The sequence below is a fragment of the Jaculus jaculus genome, chromosome 2, assembly GCF_020740685.1.
Source record: "Jaculus jaculus isolate mJacJac1 chromosome 2, mJacJac1.mat.Y.cur, whole genome shotgun sequence".
Lineage (NCBI taxonomy): Eukaryota > Metazoa > Chordata > Mammalia > Rodentia > Dipodidae > Jaculus > Jaculus jaculus.
This window is the reverse complement of record NC_059103.1, coordinates 4955038-4975981: the sequence shown is the minus strand read 5'-3', so window position 1 is coordinate 4975981 and position 20944 is coordinate 4955038. Positions and strand designations below refer to the sequence as shown.

The 20944-nt window shown below is 45.0% G+C and overlaps 1 protein-coding gene across 1 annotated transcript in view; it reads right to left on the bottom strand.

Moving 5' to 3' along the window:
• Cyth3 (cytohesin 3) overlaps positions 1 to 16354 on the bottom strand; it is a 107627-nt gene extending 91273 nt beyond the window's left edge. The window contains exon 1 of the mRNA XM_045143415.1: positions 16247 to 16354. Coding sequence (XP_044999350.1) covers positions 16247 to 16289 — 43 coding nt within the window. The 5' untranslated portion in view covers positions 16290 to 16354. The remainder of the gene's footprint in view (positions 1 to 16246) is intronic.
• Between the last annotated feature and the right edge of the window lie 4590 nt (positions 16355 to 20944).

The window sequence follows — 20944 nt, the reverse complement described above, 5'->3', positions numbered from 1 at the left end:
TCCTCACTGCAAAGAATTAATAGGAAATCCTTTCTTTTAGCAGAATACTAAGTTGTCAATTTCTGCCATTTTAGATTATTGCATTTTCCTAAAACACTTGTTAAATGTAATCATAAAAATTTGCCAAATGATGGGCTGGAGAGATAGCTTAGCGGTTAAGCACTTGCCCGTGAAACCTAAGGACCCCGGTTCGAGGCTCAACTTCCCAGGACCCACATTAGCCACATGCACAAGGTGGCACATGCATCTGGAGTTTCGTTTGCAGTGTCTGGAGGCTCTGGCATGCCCATTCTCTCTCTATCTGCCTCTTTCTCTCTCTGTCTGTCGTTCTCAAATAAATACGAATTTAAAAAAAAATTGCCAACTGAAACCATTAATGTATCATAAACATATGAAATGTGTTTTTTCTGTTTTATGCAGTAGGATAAAGTGTTAACTCTCAAAAACAAAATATAACCTAGCATGGTTCCTTCCCACACACACACCCCCCCTTGGTTTTTCAAGGTAGGGTCTCACTCTAACTCAGGCTGACCTGGAATTCACTATGTAGTCTCAGGGTGGCCTTGAACTCACAGTAATCCTGCCTCTGCCTCCCAAGTGCTGGGATTAGAGGCATGGGCCAGCACACTCAGCTCTAGTATGGTTCTTTTTTTTTTTTTTAATTTTTAAATTTTTATTAACATTTTCCATGATTATAAAAAAATATCCCATGGTAATTCCCTCCCTCCCCCCTGACACTTTCCCCTTTGAAATTCCATTCTACATCATATTACCTCCCCATATCAATCATTGTACTTACATATATACAGTATCAACCTATTAAGTACCCTCCTCCCTTCCTTTCTCTTCCCTTTATGTCTCCTTTTTAACTTACTGGCCTCTGCTACCAAGTATTTTCCTTCTCATGCAGAAGCCCATCTAGCATGGTTCTTAAAAGTGAGAAAGAGCTGGGCGTGATAGCGCACACCTTTAACCCTAGCATTTGGGAGGCTGAGGTAGGAGGATAGCAGTGAGTTTGAGGCCACCCTGAGACTACATAGTGAATTCCAGGTCAGCCTGAGCTAGAGTGAAATCCTACCTCAAAACAAACAAACAAACAAAAAGTATGGGGGGGGGGCGGGTATTACCATGGGATATTTTTTTAAATCATGGAAAATGTTAATAAAAATTGTGAAAAAAAAAGTGAGAAAGACGTACATGCTTTATGGATATTTATGAAGATAGCTGTCAATGTCTTTCTCTGAGCTCTATGGCAATGCAATCTTTGTTGACAGAAAGGAGTCTACTGGCTACTACAGCCTCAGGCCAGAGGCCTTTTGCTCCAAGTGACACACGCCTTGGCGGACCACTCAATGAGAAGGGTATTTATCACCTCAAGTGGCAGACGTGTGGAGAGCCAGGGATGTTCCTGGGTGGACTGTCAGGCAAAGACATCAAGGGTCCAGTCGACTGTTCTCAGTTTAGGGCCTTGGACAGTAAGAGCAGGAAGGCTACCGTGAGTACTAGCTGGCTACCCAGCCAGGCTTAACAAGACCAGCTAAAGAAACTGAATCCTCCTTGCCTATTTGTTCGTTTTTTGGTTTTTTTCTTTTTCTTTTTTTTTTTCTTTTTTGGTTTTTCGAGGTAGGGTCTCACTCTGGTCCAGGCTGACCTGGAATTAACTCTGTCATCTCAGGGTGACCTTGAACTCATGGCAATCCTCCTACCTCTGCCTCCCGAGTGCTGGGATTAAAGGCGTGTGCCACCACGCCCAGCTCTGCCTATTTTTTAAGACCAAAGAAATGCCTCCCTACGAATGGCCCTTCACGCTGGTCAGACCTGGGTCATAAAAGCACCATCCCTCCGTCACTGATGGAAAGGGGGACGTCCCAGAACACTCAGACTTTTGGGGTACTAAGGACTGTTTACCCTTTCCTCTGAATTAAAATATTCCCTCCCAGGGGTAGGCTCATTAAGAAGTAGACGAAACTTTACAAGGTTTAGGAATAAAGACAATTTCAAGTTTGAGGAAACTCTTGAAACTTCCAGGGTTGACAAGGTCCCCAGCTCTGAGCTGCGTGCAAGCCATGCAGGGATCTACAGCTTCTGTGAGCTGTCCCCCGCGTGAAGTGGACTTTCCCATGAGGCCACAGCACCTCAGTCACCCATGCCCCCGTGAGGAACCTCAATGAACTCTGGTGCACTGAGCTGGACTTGATGAAATCATTTCTTTGGTCTGTGGTAGGTGCCCTGGCTGGGGTAAAGAGGCATCTGCTCATGTCTCACCAGGAAACGCCACACGAGGACTCTCCCTAATGAGTAAGATACCTGTGTGCAAGGCAGTGAATGGGGTGGATGTGTGACAGCACCTGTTGCACAAAGCCAAACACAGCAATAACATGATCAGAAATGACATAAAACAGGGGAATGGAAAAATGACCAAGTTGATCATTCCTGTCCTCCAAAACATCCAGATGCCATCCTGTGCTCTTAATTCAAGGGCTGATATTTAAGTATCACTTTATATAAATGAAAAAAATGAAATTCTATCAGCCACCCCAGTGCTTAAAGTCAACTACAGAAATAGCTAAATAGTTACTGCTTTAATGAACCCTAATATTATCAAATTGTGGTTTGAAAGAACCTCCAGAATGTGAAATAATAAATGCAACCCAGATGTTCACTTGAAAAAAAAAAATGAAAACAAGATTGTTTTTACTTCATAGCAACCAAATAGGTCAACCCATTTCCTCCTCCAGAGAACTCCCAGAGGGCCACAAGCTCCACTCCAAGAGCCTGCGTCTGTCCACAGAAAGAGGAAATGCTGCTGTCCAAAATAAACCGGGAATATTATATGTTCCCATGAAAGTGAATTAGAAAATTGCAGTAAGACTGTTGTCTACACATTGCCAAACATCTGGATGAAAACCAGGAGGCGATCACTAATTACCTAGATATCGGGAAAAACTTTTGAGTCACCATCAGAATGCTCAGCTCTATGGTAAATTGCTGGTTTTATTTATCAAGTACAGGAGCACATTTGTCTGGAGAGAAAAGAGTCCTGTATTCAACAGCCTGCTGAGAGTTTAAGGCAGGAGCTGCACGCTTTCTCATCTGAGCAGTGCTCCTGGTGCCTGGCTGAGAACCAAGTCAGCGAAGAGAGTAAATTTGCTCTGCAAACGCAAACTGCAAAATCTTCTCAGCCAACTGAATTGACTCAGGTGAGTCTCTCCCAATATTTACTGAAAGATATTTATCTAAAATAAAAGCTTGCTGAACTGTCTCCAGCCAAATTATAAAACACTTGTGAATCTCAAATCCATCCTATCTTATCATACCATCTGGGGGCCTGACATCTAGCTATGAAGTCTTTCAGTGTGCTCCATCTCAAAAGTCAGGGTGAGCGGGACATGGTGGCACACGCCTTTAATCCAAGCACTCGGGAAGAGGCAGAGGTAGAGGAGGATCGCAGTGAGTTCAAGGCCACCCTGAGACTACATAGCGAATTCCAGGTCAGCCTAAGCTAGAGAGAGATCCTCCCTCCAAAAACCAAACACACACAAACACACACACACACGTCAGGGTAAAGAGATTTTTCAATTTCATTTTCCCACAAATTCAAATTATTTAACATATCTTAAGCAGATTTCAGGGGACTGTGACAAAACCTACTTTTTAAAACTTCATCTCAGCCTAATCCAGGTTCTGGGAGAGGCCATGTCTCAAAAACTAAAGTGGAGAGAAATTGAGAAAAACACCCAACACTGACCTCTGGCCTCCACATGCACACAAATATGCATGCACACATACATGCATTCTACATATACCCACAAAAAAAAAATTCCATCTCACTTTAAAAATGTCAATAATCTTGGGCTGGAGGGATGGCTTAGTGGTTAAGGCATTTGCCTGCAAAGCCAAAGAACTCAGGTTCAGTTCCCCAGGACCCACATTAGCCAAATGCACAAGGGGGTGCATGCTTCTGGAGTTCATCTGCAGTGGCTGGAGGCCCTGGAGCACCCATTTTTTCCCTCTCTCTCTCCCTCTTTCTCTGACAAATAAATAACAATAAAATAAATGTCAATCATCTTATATTACAAACAGATGAACCAACTTTCTCAAAAATCTGACAACAGTTTCTTCAAACTAATCTACCTCTTTCAAAGTTACTTCTATTTTAAGTAAACAAACTGCACCAACTGCAGCACATCGGTAGAAATCACTGGTCCGCTTGCAAAGAAATATTTGTCAAACGCACACACCTTTCTGTCCCTGAGTTCTTACCACTTGGGCTTCCCCTCCATCCTCAACACAGGCAGATGTCCATCTCAGCAGCAGTCTCAACAGCCAATGGCCTACCTGCTCTCTCCACTAAGGTAGTTCATGGGCAAGTCTGACAACTTTTTTTTTAACTTTTTAAATTTTTTTATTTTTGGCTTTCCAAGGTAGGGTGTCACTCTAGCTCAGGCTGACCTGGAATTCACTATGGAGTCTCAGGGTGGCCTCGAACTCATGGCGATCCTCCTACCTCTGCATACCGAGTGCTGGAATTAAAGGCGTGCGCCACCATGCCTGGCAAGTCTGTCAAATTTTAAATGCTAAAAATGAACTCCTCAGAGTCTGCTTCCAGTAAAAGCTGACTAGTTCACTGCAGACCAACTCCTCTGCCAAAAGCAACTTGAAAAGCTGAACAAACTGTAAGAAACAGCCATTCGAAGGCATCGGCGAGCTACCCATGCGGGGAGAGCTGAGGAGGCCAGGGCCCCCGGGGAGGACAGGGAGGAACCCGTCATCTGCATCAGCTCCTTGAAGCAGCTGCCAATTCACAGGAGCAGCTGAAAGAGTCAAAAAAACAAACCTAAAACAAGAGACCGAGGGTGTCAGTCAGCACAATCTCCATCGGCCTTGAGACAGGGACAAAAATCAGAGGCTGCCAAGTAGCGGAGATGGCCTGATTAAACACCCAAGCTTTCCCTGGGCACCTCTGAAGGCAGCACACCTTAGGAGAAGAGTAAAAGAGAAGGTAAGTCCTCACCAGCCGAAAGATCTCCTCACATTAACTGCCTTCCAGAGCCTCCCTTCAGGAGAGCCAGAATCTTAAGTTACTTCTACGAGTTTTCAGATGCATTTTCCATAAAAATGCGTAACAAGCACATCATGAAATTGAACACAAATAGACAACAGAACACACCCATGGGGAAATCTAAATAGTGAAGTTATAAGACACAAACTTCTCAGTAACTTATTGGTAACATAAACTATCCGACAAGATGAAAACTTCAACAGAAAGTTAGAATCTAAGAAATAAAGAAAACCAGGAAAAGGGATGGAGAGCTGGCTTAGCAGTTAAGGCACTTGCCTGTGAAGCCTAAGGACCCAAGTATGATTGCCCAGTACCCAGGTAAGCCAGATGCACAAGTTGGCAAATGTGTCTGGAGTCCATTTGCAGTGGCTGGAGGCCCTGGCATGCCCATTCTCATGCTTTGTCTCTCAAATAAATAAAAATGTTTTTTAAAAACTGTTAAAAGAAGGGCTGGAGAGATGGCTTAGCGGTTAAGCGCTTGCCTGTGAAGCCTAAGGACCCCGGTTTGAGGCTCAGTTCCCCAGGTCCCACGTTAGCCAGATGCACTAGGGGGCGCACGCGTTTGGAGTTCGTTTGCAGAGGCTGGAAGCCCTGGCGCGCCCATTCTCTCTCTCTCCCTCTGTCTTTCTCTCTGTGTCTGTCGCTCTCAAATAAATTAATTAATTAATTAATTAATTAAAAAAAAAACTGTTAAAAGAAGAAAGCCAGGCATGGTGGCGCACACCTTTAATCAGCACTCAGGAAGCAGAGGTAGGAGGATCACCATGAGTTTGAGGCCACTCAGACTCTACAGTGAATTCCACCCTGGACTAGAGTGACACCCTACCTCAAAAAACAAAAACAAAACAACAACAACAATAACTTTTAAAAGAAGAAAACCAGAAAAAAAAAAAGAGTAACCAAAATTAAGCATTCAATAAATAAATTCAAGAGCAGATAGAGATGAAGAAAAGATTGATACAATGGCATAGTGCCCAGAAGAAAAAACAAGAGTCAGGAGAAACAGAATGAAAAGCATAGAATTAAGTCTCACATGACATGACAGTGTTAAAGGGGGGAATGCACCTAACTATATGTGATCAGAGTTCAGACAGAAAATGAAAGGGAGCCGGGCGTGGCGGCGCACACCTTTAATCCCAGCACTCGGGAGGCAGAGGTAGGAGGATCGCTGTGAGTTCGAGGCCACCCTGAGAGTGAATTGCAGGTCAGCCCGGGCTAGATCAAGACCGTACCTCAGAAAAAATAAAAATAAAAAAAGGAAGAAGAAAATGGAAAGGGAATGCAGAATAGATAGAAACAATGGCCAAGAATTCTGAAAATCTAATTTCAGATCAAGCCTCATCATGGCTCAACCCAAAAAGAAGAAAAAGAACAACTTACCCATGCAGGACAGATTCAAGGGCAAGCACCTCTGGACCCAAACAGAGACAAAGAGAAGCTCTCTAAAGCAGCCTAAGTGGGGTACGGGGTGCAGTCGGTACCCACAAAAGCAATGGCAGCCAGGAGGTGCTGCAACGTCCCTCCACGGCGCTGCCACCCCAACCTGACAACCTGCTCGTCTAGATCCTCCGAAGGCCAAGGCAGGCACTTCCGACAGAACAAGCAGAGGAAGCCTCAAAGGCGCTCAGAATTCTCCTGCTCACCGAACAGCAGCCCCTGGCTAGTCACGTAAGCCAGAGACCCCGTCATCTTTAACTCCCGCCGTCCCTGCACCGTTAGCCCCCTCCAAGCTGTGTGTCTGTCCGTCTGATCCTCCAAAGCACCTTCCGTCACCGTGACAGCAACGCATGTTACAGCAGTAGAGCATTTCTGACTCCAGAGACGGCCAGGCGTTTAACAGGAGGACAAGCGGCAGGTGTGGACCACAAGGCTGGGCATGCTGGGAAACAGAGACACTACTCACCAGCTCCTCATGAGCACGTCGTCTGTGAGTATCTGGGAAGGCTGAAAGCAAGCCTGTTGCCCACGGCTGCAATGCTGGCGAGAGATTTCAAACCCTCAGCCACTTAGGAAAGGAGACAAGCCCGTGGAGCTCACAGCTGCATGTCTGTAACTACATCAATGGAAAATCAACACATAAAGAGTTCAACACAGGACAAGATAGGTAAAATGTGAAAGAGGTTAACAGAAATAATCAAGATCATCGACAGTCTCATGTGCAGCTGCCAAAAATGACGTATGTATGCCTCCATTTCTATCATTTTAAATATTTTACTTGAGAGAAAGAGAGAATGGGCACTCCAGGACCTCTAGCCACAACAAATGTACTCCAGACACATGCGCCACTTCGTGCATCTGGCTTATATGGGCACTGGGGAGTCGAACACACGTCCTTAGGCTTTGTAGGCAAGTACCCTAACCACTAAGCCATGTCTCCAACCCCATTTGTATCACTTTAAAACAAAAAGACCTACATAGGCACACGTATGTATAAGTATGAACCACCAGAGCCCCAAACTAAATCCATAATGGCTGCCTCTAGGAGAAAGAGAGAACAGGACCAGGGATTGCTACACAACTGTGACCCCAATTAATTCAAAATTTACTTAAAATATTTACCGTGAGAGCTGGAGAGATGGCTCAGCAGTTAAGGCACTTGCCTGCAATGCCTAAGGACCCTGTTGCAGTCAGGTTTGCATTGCTGGCAGAAATTACCTGACCAAAAGCAGCTTGTGGGGGGGGGGTGGGTATTTTGCCTTACAGACTTGAGAGGAAGCTCCATGGTGGCAGGAGAAAATGACAGCATGAGCAGAGGGTGGACATCACCCCCTGGCCGACATAAGGTGGACAACAGCAACAGGAGAGTGTGCCAAACACTAGCAAGGGGGAGCTGGTTATGACACCCATAAGCCTGCCCCCAACAATACACTGCCTCTTGGAAGTGTTAATCCCCAAATCGCCATCAGCTGGGAACCTGGCATTCAGAACACCTAAGTTTATGGGGGACACATGAATCAAACCACCACAGACCCAGTTCAAGGCTGACCTCAAACTCATGATGACTCTCCTACCTCTGCCTTCCAAGTGCTGGGATTAAAGGCATGCACCACCCACACCCTGCCCTATAGTTTTCTTTTTGTTTTTTCTTTTATTTATTTGAGAGAGAGAGAAAGAGGCAGAGAGAGAGAGAACCGGCACACCAGGGCCTTCAACTGCTGCAAGTGAACTCCAGATGCATGTGCCACCTTATGCATCTGGTTTACTTGGATCCTGAGGAATTGAACCTGGGTCCTTTGACTTTGCAGGCAAGCGCCTTAAGCACTAAACCATCTCTCCAGCTGGATTAATTTTTAAATTTTTATTCATTTATTTATTTACTTTTGGGTTTTCGAGGTAGGGTCTCACTCTAGCCCAGGCTGACCTGGAATTCACTATGTAGTCTCAGGGTGCCCTCAAACTCATAGTGATCCTCCTACCTCTGCCTTCAGAGTGCTGGGATTAAAGGCGTGTGCCACCACGCCCAGCTCTGGATTAATATTTTTTTAAAGGAGGACAAGGAAGATTTGTGATGGGCTGCACATGACCCAATAACCTAAAATATTTATTTTCTGGCCCTTTTATAGAAGGCCCCCTGGAGGACAGGGCCCTGTAAAGGTCTAAGAACAGGAGTCTGAATAAGATGGGGGGCAGACAGCGAGTAAACAAGGAGAGGCAGGGAGAATGATCGAAGGTTAGGGCAAGTAAGTGAAAGATAGCAGCAAACATCTGGTTTGGGCCACTGCCAGAACGACACACCAACACGGAGCAAATCATCCATAATGCTTTCATTACTAACGAAAAACAGCATAAAAACAGGAATACCTCGCCTGGTCTGGTGGCGCATACTTTGTCTTCCTTCCACTTTTACCATCATTTCCCTAATCCAGCCTGTCCCAGTAACTCTCACGGGAACCAATACCACTTCCTCATAATTATCCCCAAGTCCTCTCCTCTCTTTCTCCAATCCACTCTCCCTTCAGGAAGCAGAAATATTTGTCTTAGAGGGGTGGGGGCAGAAGAGATTAGAATATGGGCTTTCAAACCAGAAGACAGGTTCAAGCCGGGACTCTACCACTTACCAGTTGTGTTATCTGAAGCCAACTAGCCTCCCTCTGCCTCCATTTTTCCTATCTGTAAGCAGTGATAATGCTGCAAAGAGTAAGTAAATTAAGATATATACAGTAAGCACACAGGCTCTGCAGAACATTATGTAAATACAATTGAAAAATCCAGTGTCATTGCCCAGTTTAAATTCCTTTGGCTTCCTGAATTTTGTGTAAAATCTACACTCTGAACAGGCAGCCCAGTTTCTCCCACCTCAAGCAGCACACTGGGCATCCGGCCAGGTCAGTGCATTCCCTCCACCTGGCTGTACCTGAACAAACACTTCCTCAAGCAAGCAGGTGGCTCCAGACCATGTTCCAATTCTTCCAGGAACTACCGTACCACCACCCTTTTCCCCTCTCCCTCCACTTCTTGATTTCCTTCGCCACATTAGCATAATGTGCACTTCTTTTATACACATTTTTCTAAGTTTTTAAAAATTTGTTTGAGAAAGAATGGGCACACCAGAGTCTCTTGCCACCACAAATGAACTCCAGACATCCACACCACTTTGTTGTCTGGCTTTCCACGGGTACTGAGGAATTGAAACCCAGCCAGCAGGCTTTTGCAAGCAAGTGCCTTTGGCTACTGAGCCATTTCCCCAGCCCAATTTTTATAGACCTTTTTAATCTGTTTCCACATCTGAACATAACCTCCATGAACAAAGGAATTTCACCTGCCTGTTCACCACCACAACCCTTGTGCCAAACACAGGGCTTGACATTTGACAGGGAGCAAACATGTCAACATTTGAATAAAATGACTGTCACAAGAGTATGCTTGAGGCATAACCTGCAAGCACCATCCTGTCCACTTCCTGAGCATTCAAAGTAGAGTGGTTATTTCCCTATGAAAAAACAAACATATTTGATTGCTTTACATTTAACATGTATCGTATCTGTAATTTATATAAATCCCCTTAAAAATAAAGGGTGTTTTCCTTTCTTGATACAAACTCCTTTATAAAGGGTGTTTTTATTTTCTGGGGAGAAGGTGCTTTTAGTACTGAGAGTTTGGTTGGTTGGGTTTTGTTTGTTTTTTTTCAGGATAGTCTCACTCTAGCTCAGGCTGACCTGGAATTCACTATGTAGTCTCAGGCTGGCTTGGAACTCACAGCAATCTTCTACCTCGGCCTCCCCAGTGCCAGGATTAAAGGTGTGCGCCACCATGCCCAGCTAGGTTTTTTAAAAGTATTTTATTTATTACTCATTTGCAAACACAGAGTGAGCCTAAGAGAACGGGCCCACGAGGGCCTTCAGCCACTGCAAATGGACTCCAGATGTACGTACCACTTTGTGCATCTGCCTTTACATGAGTACTGAGGAGTTGAACCAGGGCAGTCAGGCTTTGCAAGCAGTTACCTTTAACCACTAATCCATCTCTCCAGCCCTTTTTTTGGGGGGGGGGTTAAAGTTTTGTTTTTTTTTATTTGCAAGCAGAGAATATATGCGCACCTGGGTCTCTAGCTGCTACAAATAAACTCCAGATGCATGAACCACTTTCTGCATCTGGCTTTACATGGGTACTGGGGAATAAAACCCAGGTTATTAGGCTTTGCAGGTAATTGCCTTAACTACTGAAACATCTCTCCAACCACCACCAACTCCCCCCTCCTTTTTTTTTTCCGAGGAAGGGTCTTGCTCTCTAGCCCAGGCTAACCTGGAATTCACTATATAGTCTCAAGTGCGGCCTCAAACTTATAGCAATCCACCTACCTCTGCCTCCTCAGTGCTGGGATTAAAGGCATGCACCACCATGCCCAGTATATTTAACACAATGTCTCATTCAGTAAGCCAGGTAGTCATGGAATCCACTATTAAGTAGCTCACGATGACCTTAAACTCACGGCAATTCTCCTACCTCAGCCTCCCAAGTGCTGACAAAAAAGAGTGTTGTCTTACCAGCACACTATTTTTCCATGAAATCAGTTTTCTAGCTTTAGAAAAAAACAGACTTACAGAAACTTAAGCCAATTTCAAGAGAGAAGACAAAGAGCAGGAATGTTTTCTTCCCACTTATCCTCATCATCCTCCTGAGCAGGTGATCATAGTTCCTAGTTCCCTGTTTAACCATCCAAACAATCTTTATACATAGACAATCACTTCCTTAGGAAAAAAAAAAAAAACACAGAAATAATAAAACACAATGTACATTTTCCTACTCTGCCTTTGTAAGTCAACAAGACATTCTGGAACTCTTATCAATTCAGAAAGCTGCCACTTTCCATAGCTTCATAACGTCAATCACCATCCAGGTACCAATGATTTATCTAATAAGTCTCCTGTTGATAGACACTCAAGGCAGTGAATAATCGTGTGCCTATATAACCTCACTTAAGTACAAATATATCTGCCAGTCAAACTCCTAGAAACAGCATTGTTTGGTCAGAGGATTTATACACTTGTAGTTTTAATATCTACTATCCTAGGTTGGGGAGATGGTTCAGTGGTTAAAAGCACTTGCTTACAAAGTCGGCCAGCCGGAATTTGATTCCCCAGTATCCACATAAAAAGCCAGATGCACAAAGTGGTCCATATGTCTGGAGTTCCATTTGCAGTGACAAAAGGCCCTGACCCACCCATTCTCTGTCTCTCTCAAATAAATAAAATAAAATATTAAAAACTAAACTACTGGGAGCCGGGTGAGGTGGCGCATGCCTTTAATCCCAGCACTTGGGAGGCAGAGGTAGGAGGATCGCCGTGAGTTCGAGGCCACCCTGAGATTGCACAGTGAATTCCAGGTCAGCCTGGGTTAGAATGAGATCCTACCTCAAAAAAAAAAAAAACAGCCGGGCGTGGTGGCTCATGCCTTTAATCCCAGCACTCGGGAGGCAGAGGTAGGAGGATCACTGTGAGTTCGAGGCCACCCTCAGACTACAGAGTGAATTCCAGGTCAGCCTGAGCTAGAGTGGGACCTTACCTCAAAAAAAATAAAAATAAAAACTACCATGGCTGGAGAGTTGGCTTAGCAGTTAAGATGCATGTCTGCGAAGCCTAAGGACCCAGGTTCGATCCTCCAGGTCCTACATGAGCCAGATGCACATGTGTCTGGAGTTTGCAGTGGCTGGAGGCCCTGGCACACCCATTCTCTATCTCTTGGTCTTGAAAAAATAAATAAATAAAAATAAATCTTTAAAAAATACACACACTACTATCTGCCCAGGCATGATGCAGCATGTCTCTAATCCTAACATGAGGGAGACTGAGATAGAAAGATCACCGTAAATTTCAGGCCAGCTTGGGGCTACAGAGTGAGTCACAGGTCAGAATGAGCAGACCCTATCTTGAAAAAACATTTTTAAAAACATCAAAACATACTATCTACACAGAGAACTAGCCATGCCTTTACGGTTCTAAAATAGAGGGAATTTAGTAAAAGGGATTGGTTACACAAGTTATGAAAAAACTGTGAAGTCAAACAGCAAAATACTAAGGCAGCCCACAGGCAAGAGAACCTCATCTCTCTCCTCCTCTTGCCTCCAATCCCCCACCAGCTCTCACTGACCAAACTGAGCACCAAGGGGGGCTGCCTGCAGGAGTGAATCCCTCGGCAGGGAAAGGGTAAGAAATGGATCCCAGCCCACAGGGCACAGGTATTTATTATTAAGCCTCCTTGAGGACTCGGGCTAATTTGTACTGTTTTCAAACCCAGAGTTATAGCTTATAGCAGGTGAAAGGTGGGAGGGGGAGCTCTCAATTTAGTTTTCATTTATGTTTAGAGTATTCCAAGCATTACTTAAGCACAAACCTCACCCTCATCTACACTAAGGGGTGGGGGGGGCAGGAGGGAAAAACCAATTAAAGTTAATTCATTTCATCTGCTGCTGATTCAAGACCGTCGATTAGATGGTGGCAATGAGCCAAACAGGCCAGTTACCTTCTAGGTACAGATATATCCCAAGAACTGTTCTAGAAAAACTGAAAGACAACTAAGTGCCAAAGGAATTAAAAACACTCAGCACACATTCTGAGGAACAACGTGTTCTTGTAATCTTGCGCCTCCCTGTAAGGCCCTTCCAGTCATTCACGCACCATACACTCCTTATCTTGCATTGAAAGAACAAATAATTATACCCTGGACAAAAAATTCAATTATAAAAACAGCATGTAGGAATCAATTTTTGAAGTCTTTGTACTTGACCAATAACACTAACAACAAAAAGATCTTTTAAATTGTCTTCAGTCTCTACCTTTAACTATTTGAGTAGATTTACTTTATCTCTAGACAAGCTGAAGCAGACTCCCTCAGACCGTTTTCAAGTTCTAGCCTATACTCTTAAGATAGGCCAAACATTCCACTTATAAAACCAGCTGGCAACTGAAAGTTTCTTTCTTTTCGGTTTTTTTGTTTTGTTTTTTGTTTTTTTGGTTTTTGACGTGGGGTTTCACTCTAGTCCAGGCTGACCTGGAATTCACTCTGTAGTCTCAAGGTGGCCTTGAACTCTCAGTGATCCTCCTACCTCTGCCTCCCGGGTGCTGGGATTAAAGGCATGTGCCACCACGCCCGGCTGAAAGTTTCTTTTTCAAAGGGGCTGAATTTTATTTTTGAGAACATACAATTTAAAAGAAAGCATTTTGTTTGTTTGTTTTTTCAAAGTAGGGTCTCACTCTAGCCCAGGCTACCCTAGAAGTCGCTCTTTGGTTCCAGTTTGACCTCAAACTCAGAGATTCCTCCTACCTCTGCCTCCAGAGCGCTGGGATTATAAAGGTGTGCACCACCACGCCCAGCAAATAAAGCACTTTTAAATATAGGTGGTAATAACTGTAGGGCAGTGTGTGTTAAATTAGAACCCCCGATAATCAAAAGTTAAAAATAAGGACATCAAAACAAAATAAAATTACGCAGAATAAACCTAAATAAAGTAATGAAAAATTAAAAAATAATTGAGAGATTTAAAAAATAAGGACATCAAGTTTATATAGTAATCATTAATGACTCATACTCCAAAACTGAGATTTTAACTTGATACAAAATTAAATAATAAATTTTAAAAGACTCTCAAGTATATTTGTAAGTATATATTTGTGTCTTCCAACCATGCAAGGAGGAAAAATTTTGCTAAACCAAATCAATGAAGGTTAAAAGTTGCCTTGTAGCACCTAGCATTCTGCCTGGCATTTTAGTACAAAGTCAATACTTGCTCATTGTTAAATGTTCCAGTGAGATGAATTAAATGATACTAGACATTTACAACATTTTTATGTCCTTTTATAACCTAGTTTGGTTTTTTTTTCCAAACTTGAAAAGATGCACTCTTATTCAAGAAACCTGGAAAATGTAAAAGAAAATAAAACATCCACGATGCCAGCAGTTTTTACATTGTTTAGACCAGGATGTATAAAATAACTGCTAATTTTTAATACTTGGAAAATGTATCATCAAATAAACTTACCAAATTTACCTTTTTCCCCACCATTGGGCATTGCTGTTTACAATTTTTTATTAATATCATGCAATGCCTATCTTCATGTATCCTTTTATTTCAAAGTTTCCTTTGAGATATTACCAACCCAAAGATAGGATACTTCTGATACTTAATGTCAACCTTTGTTGCAGTCTTATAAATTGCTGAAATACACTGGCTTTCTTTTTGCCTCTCTCTCTCTCTCCCCTTGTTCTTACCACCTTCATATCTTTCATATTTCTTTACTTCGAATCTGAGGAACCTTCAAAATAGTCGCCAAGCCAGCTACCTGGACTTTAATGTCAAACGCCTAAATATTAAAGTTGTCTTTTTATTTGCTAAAGAGAGAGAAACTGCTATGCCATTTGCAACAGGCAAGAGGCTGGGCTATCCAGAGAATGCACTACTTAGGATCCGGGCATCTCCAGACCGGTAGCCAGGCTTGTAGGAGGGTTTGCAACTGGGCTCCTTCTTGCCACAGCACCCTCTTTCATAAACAACACACCCACTCTGTGCCACAGTGGCTTTAACTATGAGAACTCAACTTGCCAGATTCCACCACCAGTGCCAACTTCCCACCAGCCGAACCACATCGCTTCTTGGGGGGGGGGGTAGACTCTGAGCAGCGCTTTAATTCTAGAAGGCACCTTGATTAACCACTTCATCGTGCAGCCTTCAATACTGCTGATTCTTACAGGCAGCTGCTCCAGCAGCCTGTAATTAAGATTTTTTTTTTTAAACACACCCTTATTACATGGGGTTCTGATCATTCTGTCAGCAAAAAAGAGGGGGGTAAGATAGTTAGGGCAAGTAGAGAGAGCCTCAACTTGGGGTGTTCCTGTAACATATGGGTATTAACCCTTTGCTCTCTAGATCCATGACTCCACACGGAGAAGGGACATTTTTTTTTCCTCGCTTTGAAAGACGAATTCACAGCATGACACAACAGTAATTTGAATTTCACTGGATAATACACAACCAGCAAGACGAAACTGATGGGGAGACACACACAACCTGGGTCACGCTGAGCCACTGGGCACGAGACCCACTAGGAAAAGGTGTCCTCTTCCCCCAACACCTGACCTCGAGCCTTAACCTCTGCTGCTGGCTCCTGAATCCTCCCTCCCCAACACACACACCTTCAGCCACAGTGATCCCCTTCCTTTTCAATTTCTTTCTTTCCCCACACGCTCACTCTATGATATTTTGTGTGTGTGCGTGTGTGTGTGTTTTTCTTTTTGCTATTTCATAAAATGCACACTCAAGCCCGTGGACCCTTGGTCGTTTTAAAGCCATTCCCAAGCGACCAATTCTGATCTGAAAACCGGAGGAGAGAAACATGGTCATGAGATTCACAAACCTTTCTGCCCTTCCTTCCTGGACCCCCTCACCCCGACACCACCACCACCACCCCCCAGAGAGACACCCCCCGATTGAAAACTTTGCCCTCCCCACGTCCCCCGGGGCTGCACCGCTGGCGGACACCGCGGGAGGAGCGGAGCGGGCTGCAGCGAGGCGCTCGGGGGCGTCCCGAGCAGAGGGGCGTGCACGCCCAGGGCGCCCACGAGATGCAAGCGGGGCAGGACCCCCAACCTCGACCCCCGGCTCGGCGATGACTGACGCCCCCCTCTTCCTCCACCCCCCTGCAGCGCAGCCCGGGGGTGGGGGGGAGAGCCGACCACACCTCCGACACTCACCGCCGCCCTCGCCGCCGCCGCCGCCGCCGCCGTCTTCGTCCATCTTTGCGACGGAGGCCACGACTCCCCGGAGCCGGCGAGCCCCGGAGCCGCCCGAGTGGGGTGTGGGGGGGAGCGCACGGCTGGAGCCGGGGCGGCGGCTCCTCCGCCCGTGCGTCCGTCCGTCCGCCCGCCCGCCTGGAGTCGCAGGCCGGGCGCCCAGAGCGCCGCGGCGCCGTCACGTGACCGCGCACGCCCCGCCCCTCGGGCGTGGTGGGCGGGGCCTGCGAGAGCGCGGACCACGCCCCGCCCCGCCCGGCGCTGCCTTCGCTCGGAGCCGGCGCCCCAGTTTGCGGGGTGGCGGGCGGGGAGGGGGCACCCTGCAGCCGCGCAGGCCTCCGGCCTCGCGTCCTGCAGACAGCCTGGGAGACAGATGCCCGGCTGTCGGGGAGGTGGGGTCGCTCTGCAAAACCCTTTGGGTGGCCCGGAGGGTCTCCCCCCCCCCGCAATTCGCACGTGCACGTGGGGTGCGGTGGGATAGGGATTAGGAGCGCACTGACAATCGAGACCTTCCCCTCTCTTCGTCCTCAAGCGTGTCTGTCATAACAGCCTTTCATCTTGCTGATGTGTAATGGAACTTCGTTGTTGTTTTTCCCGACGATTGAGTGCTTTAAAAAAAAAAAATTAGCAGAAGGCCGGGGCGTGGCAATTCACATCTTAAATCCGCGCACTGGGGAGGCTGAGCCACGCGGATAGCCATGAGTTAGAGTGAGTTCCTTCAGGTCAGTCTGAGCTTAGAGTGAGACCCTGCTCTAAAAAATAAATAATAAGTAAATAAATAATAAAGTTAACAGTGTAAGGCTTGGAAATGAATGTTGCCATGAGGTTGGAACCTAATCCCAATCCAGCACGGCTGGGGCCCAGCTCTCATAGGGTATTACAGGGGCTGGCCAGTCTGGCGACAGATGCCCTTGGAGTCTTAGCTCTAGTCTCCTTTGGATTCCTGCCAGGTGCCCTGGATTTATGATGCTGATGAAGGCCTGAATTCAATTTCCCGTGGGCACAGCCTGAGGCTGCACAGGCACAACCTCAGATCGCCCCTGCTCCAAATCTAAAGATTGCCTTTCTCATTTTGCATATCTCGTTTCCAGTAACCCGTCCTGTAGCACAGGACGTGCCCCACCACCACCACCACCAGACTTTCTGCTTGAACTAAATTGCATTAAAGAAAAGCAAACATTGTAATGGAGGAGATAGTTCATCTGTAATAGAATTTTCCAGCAACTGTTTTATATTTACAAATTGCCCATTGAATCAAAGGATACGTCCGCCACCATATATCAAAACAGACAGCCTTCACCTTCTTGCTCAAGGTTATGAGATGGTTCCAAAAGGTTCAAGTTTCCTGAGAACCTCAAGAATTAAAGACTTGGCATTCTGGTGTTTCCTAAAGCCGCAGGGGGACACTTCTGTGTGCAGATAAGATGTTTAGCAGCTTTTGTGACCAAGATGCAGCAGAAAAGGGATCTGGAAGGCAGTAGATGTCAGTTCAAGTCCCAGCCCACAGATGCGGCTTCCTGATGTTGCTCCTGTCAGGTTTGTTATCTCAAGATAACAGCATTATAAAAGGGGAAGAGACAGCGTGCTTTGAACTTGATAGTGACGGTTTGAACTCAGATCTCATCAATTATAAGTGCTTTCAAAATTAATTCCTACATTTTCAGTTTCCTTTTATTAGTGTTTTCAGGGAGGTGGTTATTGTTTGTTTTGTTTAGGTTTGGTTTGGTTTTTGGTTTTTCAAGGTAGGGTCTCAGTCTAGCCCAGGTTGTCCTGAAATTCACTATGTAGTCTCAGGGTGGCCTCGAACTCACAGGGATCCTCCTACCTCTGCCTCCCAACTGCTGGGATTAAAGACATGCTTAAAATAATTTTATTTATTTATTTGAGACACACAATACACACACACACACACACACATGAGAGTATGGGTGCTCCAGGGCCTCCTGACACTACAAAGGAACTCCAGAAGCATATGCCACTTTGTGCATGTGGCTTTACCTGGGTACTGGGGGATCTAACCTGGGCCATCATGCTTTGCAAGCAAGTGCCTTTAACAGCTGAGCCATCTCTCCAGTCAAGTTCTTCAGTTTTCTGGTTTTTTTTTTCTTTTCTCAAAATTTTGTTTTACTTTATTTAGTTGACTGATAGAGGGAGAGAAAGAAAGAGAAGATAGTATGGCATACCAGGCCCTGTTCCTGCTGCAAACAACTCCAGACACAAGCGTCACCTTGTGTGTCTGGCTTTACGTGGGTACTGGGGAATCAAACCAAGGCCGCCAGGCTTTACAAGCAAGTGCCTTTAACCACTGAGCCACCTCCCTAGGCCTCTTCAGTTTTCTTGAGTGTCACCTATAGGTGCTTCTCTCAGAGTTTGAATCTAAAACTCTGCTTCCAATCTTCATTTAATTTCCATCAGCATAAAACACACCCAAATTATTTGTAAGACCATATATTATCCCTGTGGGTTAGCCTGGGACCACATTTTGATAAAGATTACAAAAGCATTGGGTGAATAAAGAGGTCGTTTCTGCTCTTTATTGGAGAAATTGAAAGACTTAAAAACCTTCACAAGCTGGGTGTGGTGGCTCACGCCTTTAACCCCAGCACTTGGGAGGGAGAGGTAAGAGGATCGCCAAGAGTTAAAGGCAACCCTGAGAGTACATAGTGAATTCCAGGTCAGCCTGGGCTAGAGCGAAACCCTACCTTGAAAAACAAACCAACAAACAAAAAAACCTTCACAGTCTGAGGCGATAGCTCAGTGGTAGAATGCTTCTGTAGCATGTACAAGGCCCTGAGTTCAATTTCAGCACAGGAAAAAATAAAACTTTACAACTCAAATATATTAATATAATGAAAAAAAAGATTTATTTGTAATGGTATTTCTCAAATCCCACTAAGATAACTGTTGCCACTGTGTGTAGGAACATGCATTGTCCCAATTATCCATTAAAGCACTTGATTATGACTGGCAAGGAAAACTGCCTATGTGACAAATGTGGTCCAAGATCATTATATTAAGCCCAATTATCACACTGTTGGAATTACCCAGTTGGAAAGTCAAGATTTAGGCCCCTTTTATTCTAATGACTGTTCTAGGAGTTTGGGGAATACAATAACTTCTGGGACTAGAGACCTAGAAGACATATAAATCATCTGTAGCAGTAACCTTATTGCTGGAACAAAACATCAGACCAAGGTTGGAGGGATGGCTTAGCAGTTAAGGCACTTGCTTGCAAAGCCAAAGGACCCAGGTTCAAATCCCCAGGATCCATGTAAGCCAGATACACAAGGTGGTGCATGTGTCTGGAGTTTATTTGCAGTGGCTGGAGGCCCTGGCATGCTCATTCTCTCTCTCTCTCTCTTTCTCTGTCTCAAATAAGTAAATAATAAAGAAAATTTGGGGGCTGGAGAGATGGCTTAGCAGTTAAGGTGCTTGCCTGCAAAGCCAGAGGATCCCAGTTCAACTGTCCAGGACCCACATAGGCCAGATGCAAAAGGGGGGGCATATGCATCTGGAGTTAGTTTACAGTAGCTGGTGGCTCTGGCATACTCACTCTCGCTCTCTCACTCCCTCCTTCTTTCTCCTTCTAAAATAAATAAATAAATATTTAAAAAAAAAAAACAGGGCTAGAGAGATGGTTTAGCGATTAAGCACTCACCTGTAAAGCCTAAGGACCCTGGTTCGAGGCTCGATTCCCCAGGACCCACGTTAGCCAGATGCACAAGGGGGCGCACATGTCTGGAGTTCATTTGCAGTGGCTGGAGGCCCTGGCACTCCCATTCTCTCTCTCTATCTGCCTGTTTCTCTCTCTGTCTGTCACTCTCAAATAAATAAATAAAAAATGAACAAAAATATTTTTAAAAAATAGTTATACAAATGGGGCTGGAAAGATGGCTTATTGGTTAAGCGCTTGCCTGTGACACCTAAGGACCCTGGTTTGAGGTTTGATTCCCCAGCACCCACATAAGCCAGATGCACAAGGTGGTGCGTGCATCTGGAGTTCATTTGCAGTGGCTGGAGGCCCTGGCATGCCCATTCTCTCTCCCCTCTTCTCTCTCTGTCTGTTGCTCTCAAATAAATAAGTTTTTAAAAATAGTTACACAAATACCCTACTTTTAGGTTCTGGGAATCAAACCAAGGCTTCAAAGGTGCTAAGCAAGCGCTCTACCTACTGAGCTACATCTCCAACCCCACAAGTCGATACTTAATTATAATTTTTTTGTTTTGTTTTGTTTTTCAAGGTAAGGTCTTGCTGTAGGCCAGGCTGATGTGGAATTCACTATATAGTCTCAGGATGGCCTTGAACTCACAGTGATCCTCCTACCTCTGCCTCCCAGGTGCTGGGATTAAAGGCCTGTGCCACTACAACCAGCTACTTAATTGTAATTTTGATGACCTCTACTATTTATACACATTCTTTTGTTTGTTATTTCTTTCTTTCTTTCTTTTTTTTTTTTTTTTTGAGGTAGGGTCTCACTCTAGTCTAGACTGACCTTGAATTCACTATGTAGTCTCAGGGTGGCCTCGAATTTATGGCAATCCTCCTACCTCTGCCTCCCAAGTGCTGGGATTAAAGGTGTGTGCCACCATGCCTGGCTTTGTTTGTTATTTCATATCTTACTTTGCAGCCTTAAACTCCTGGAGAATAAAGATAACAAT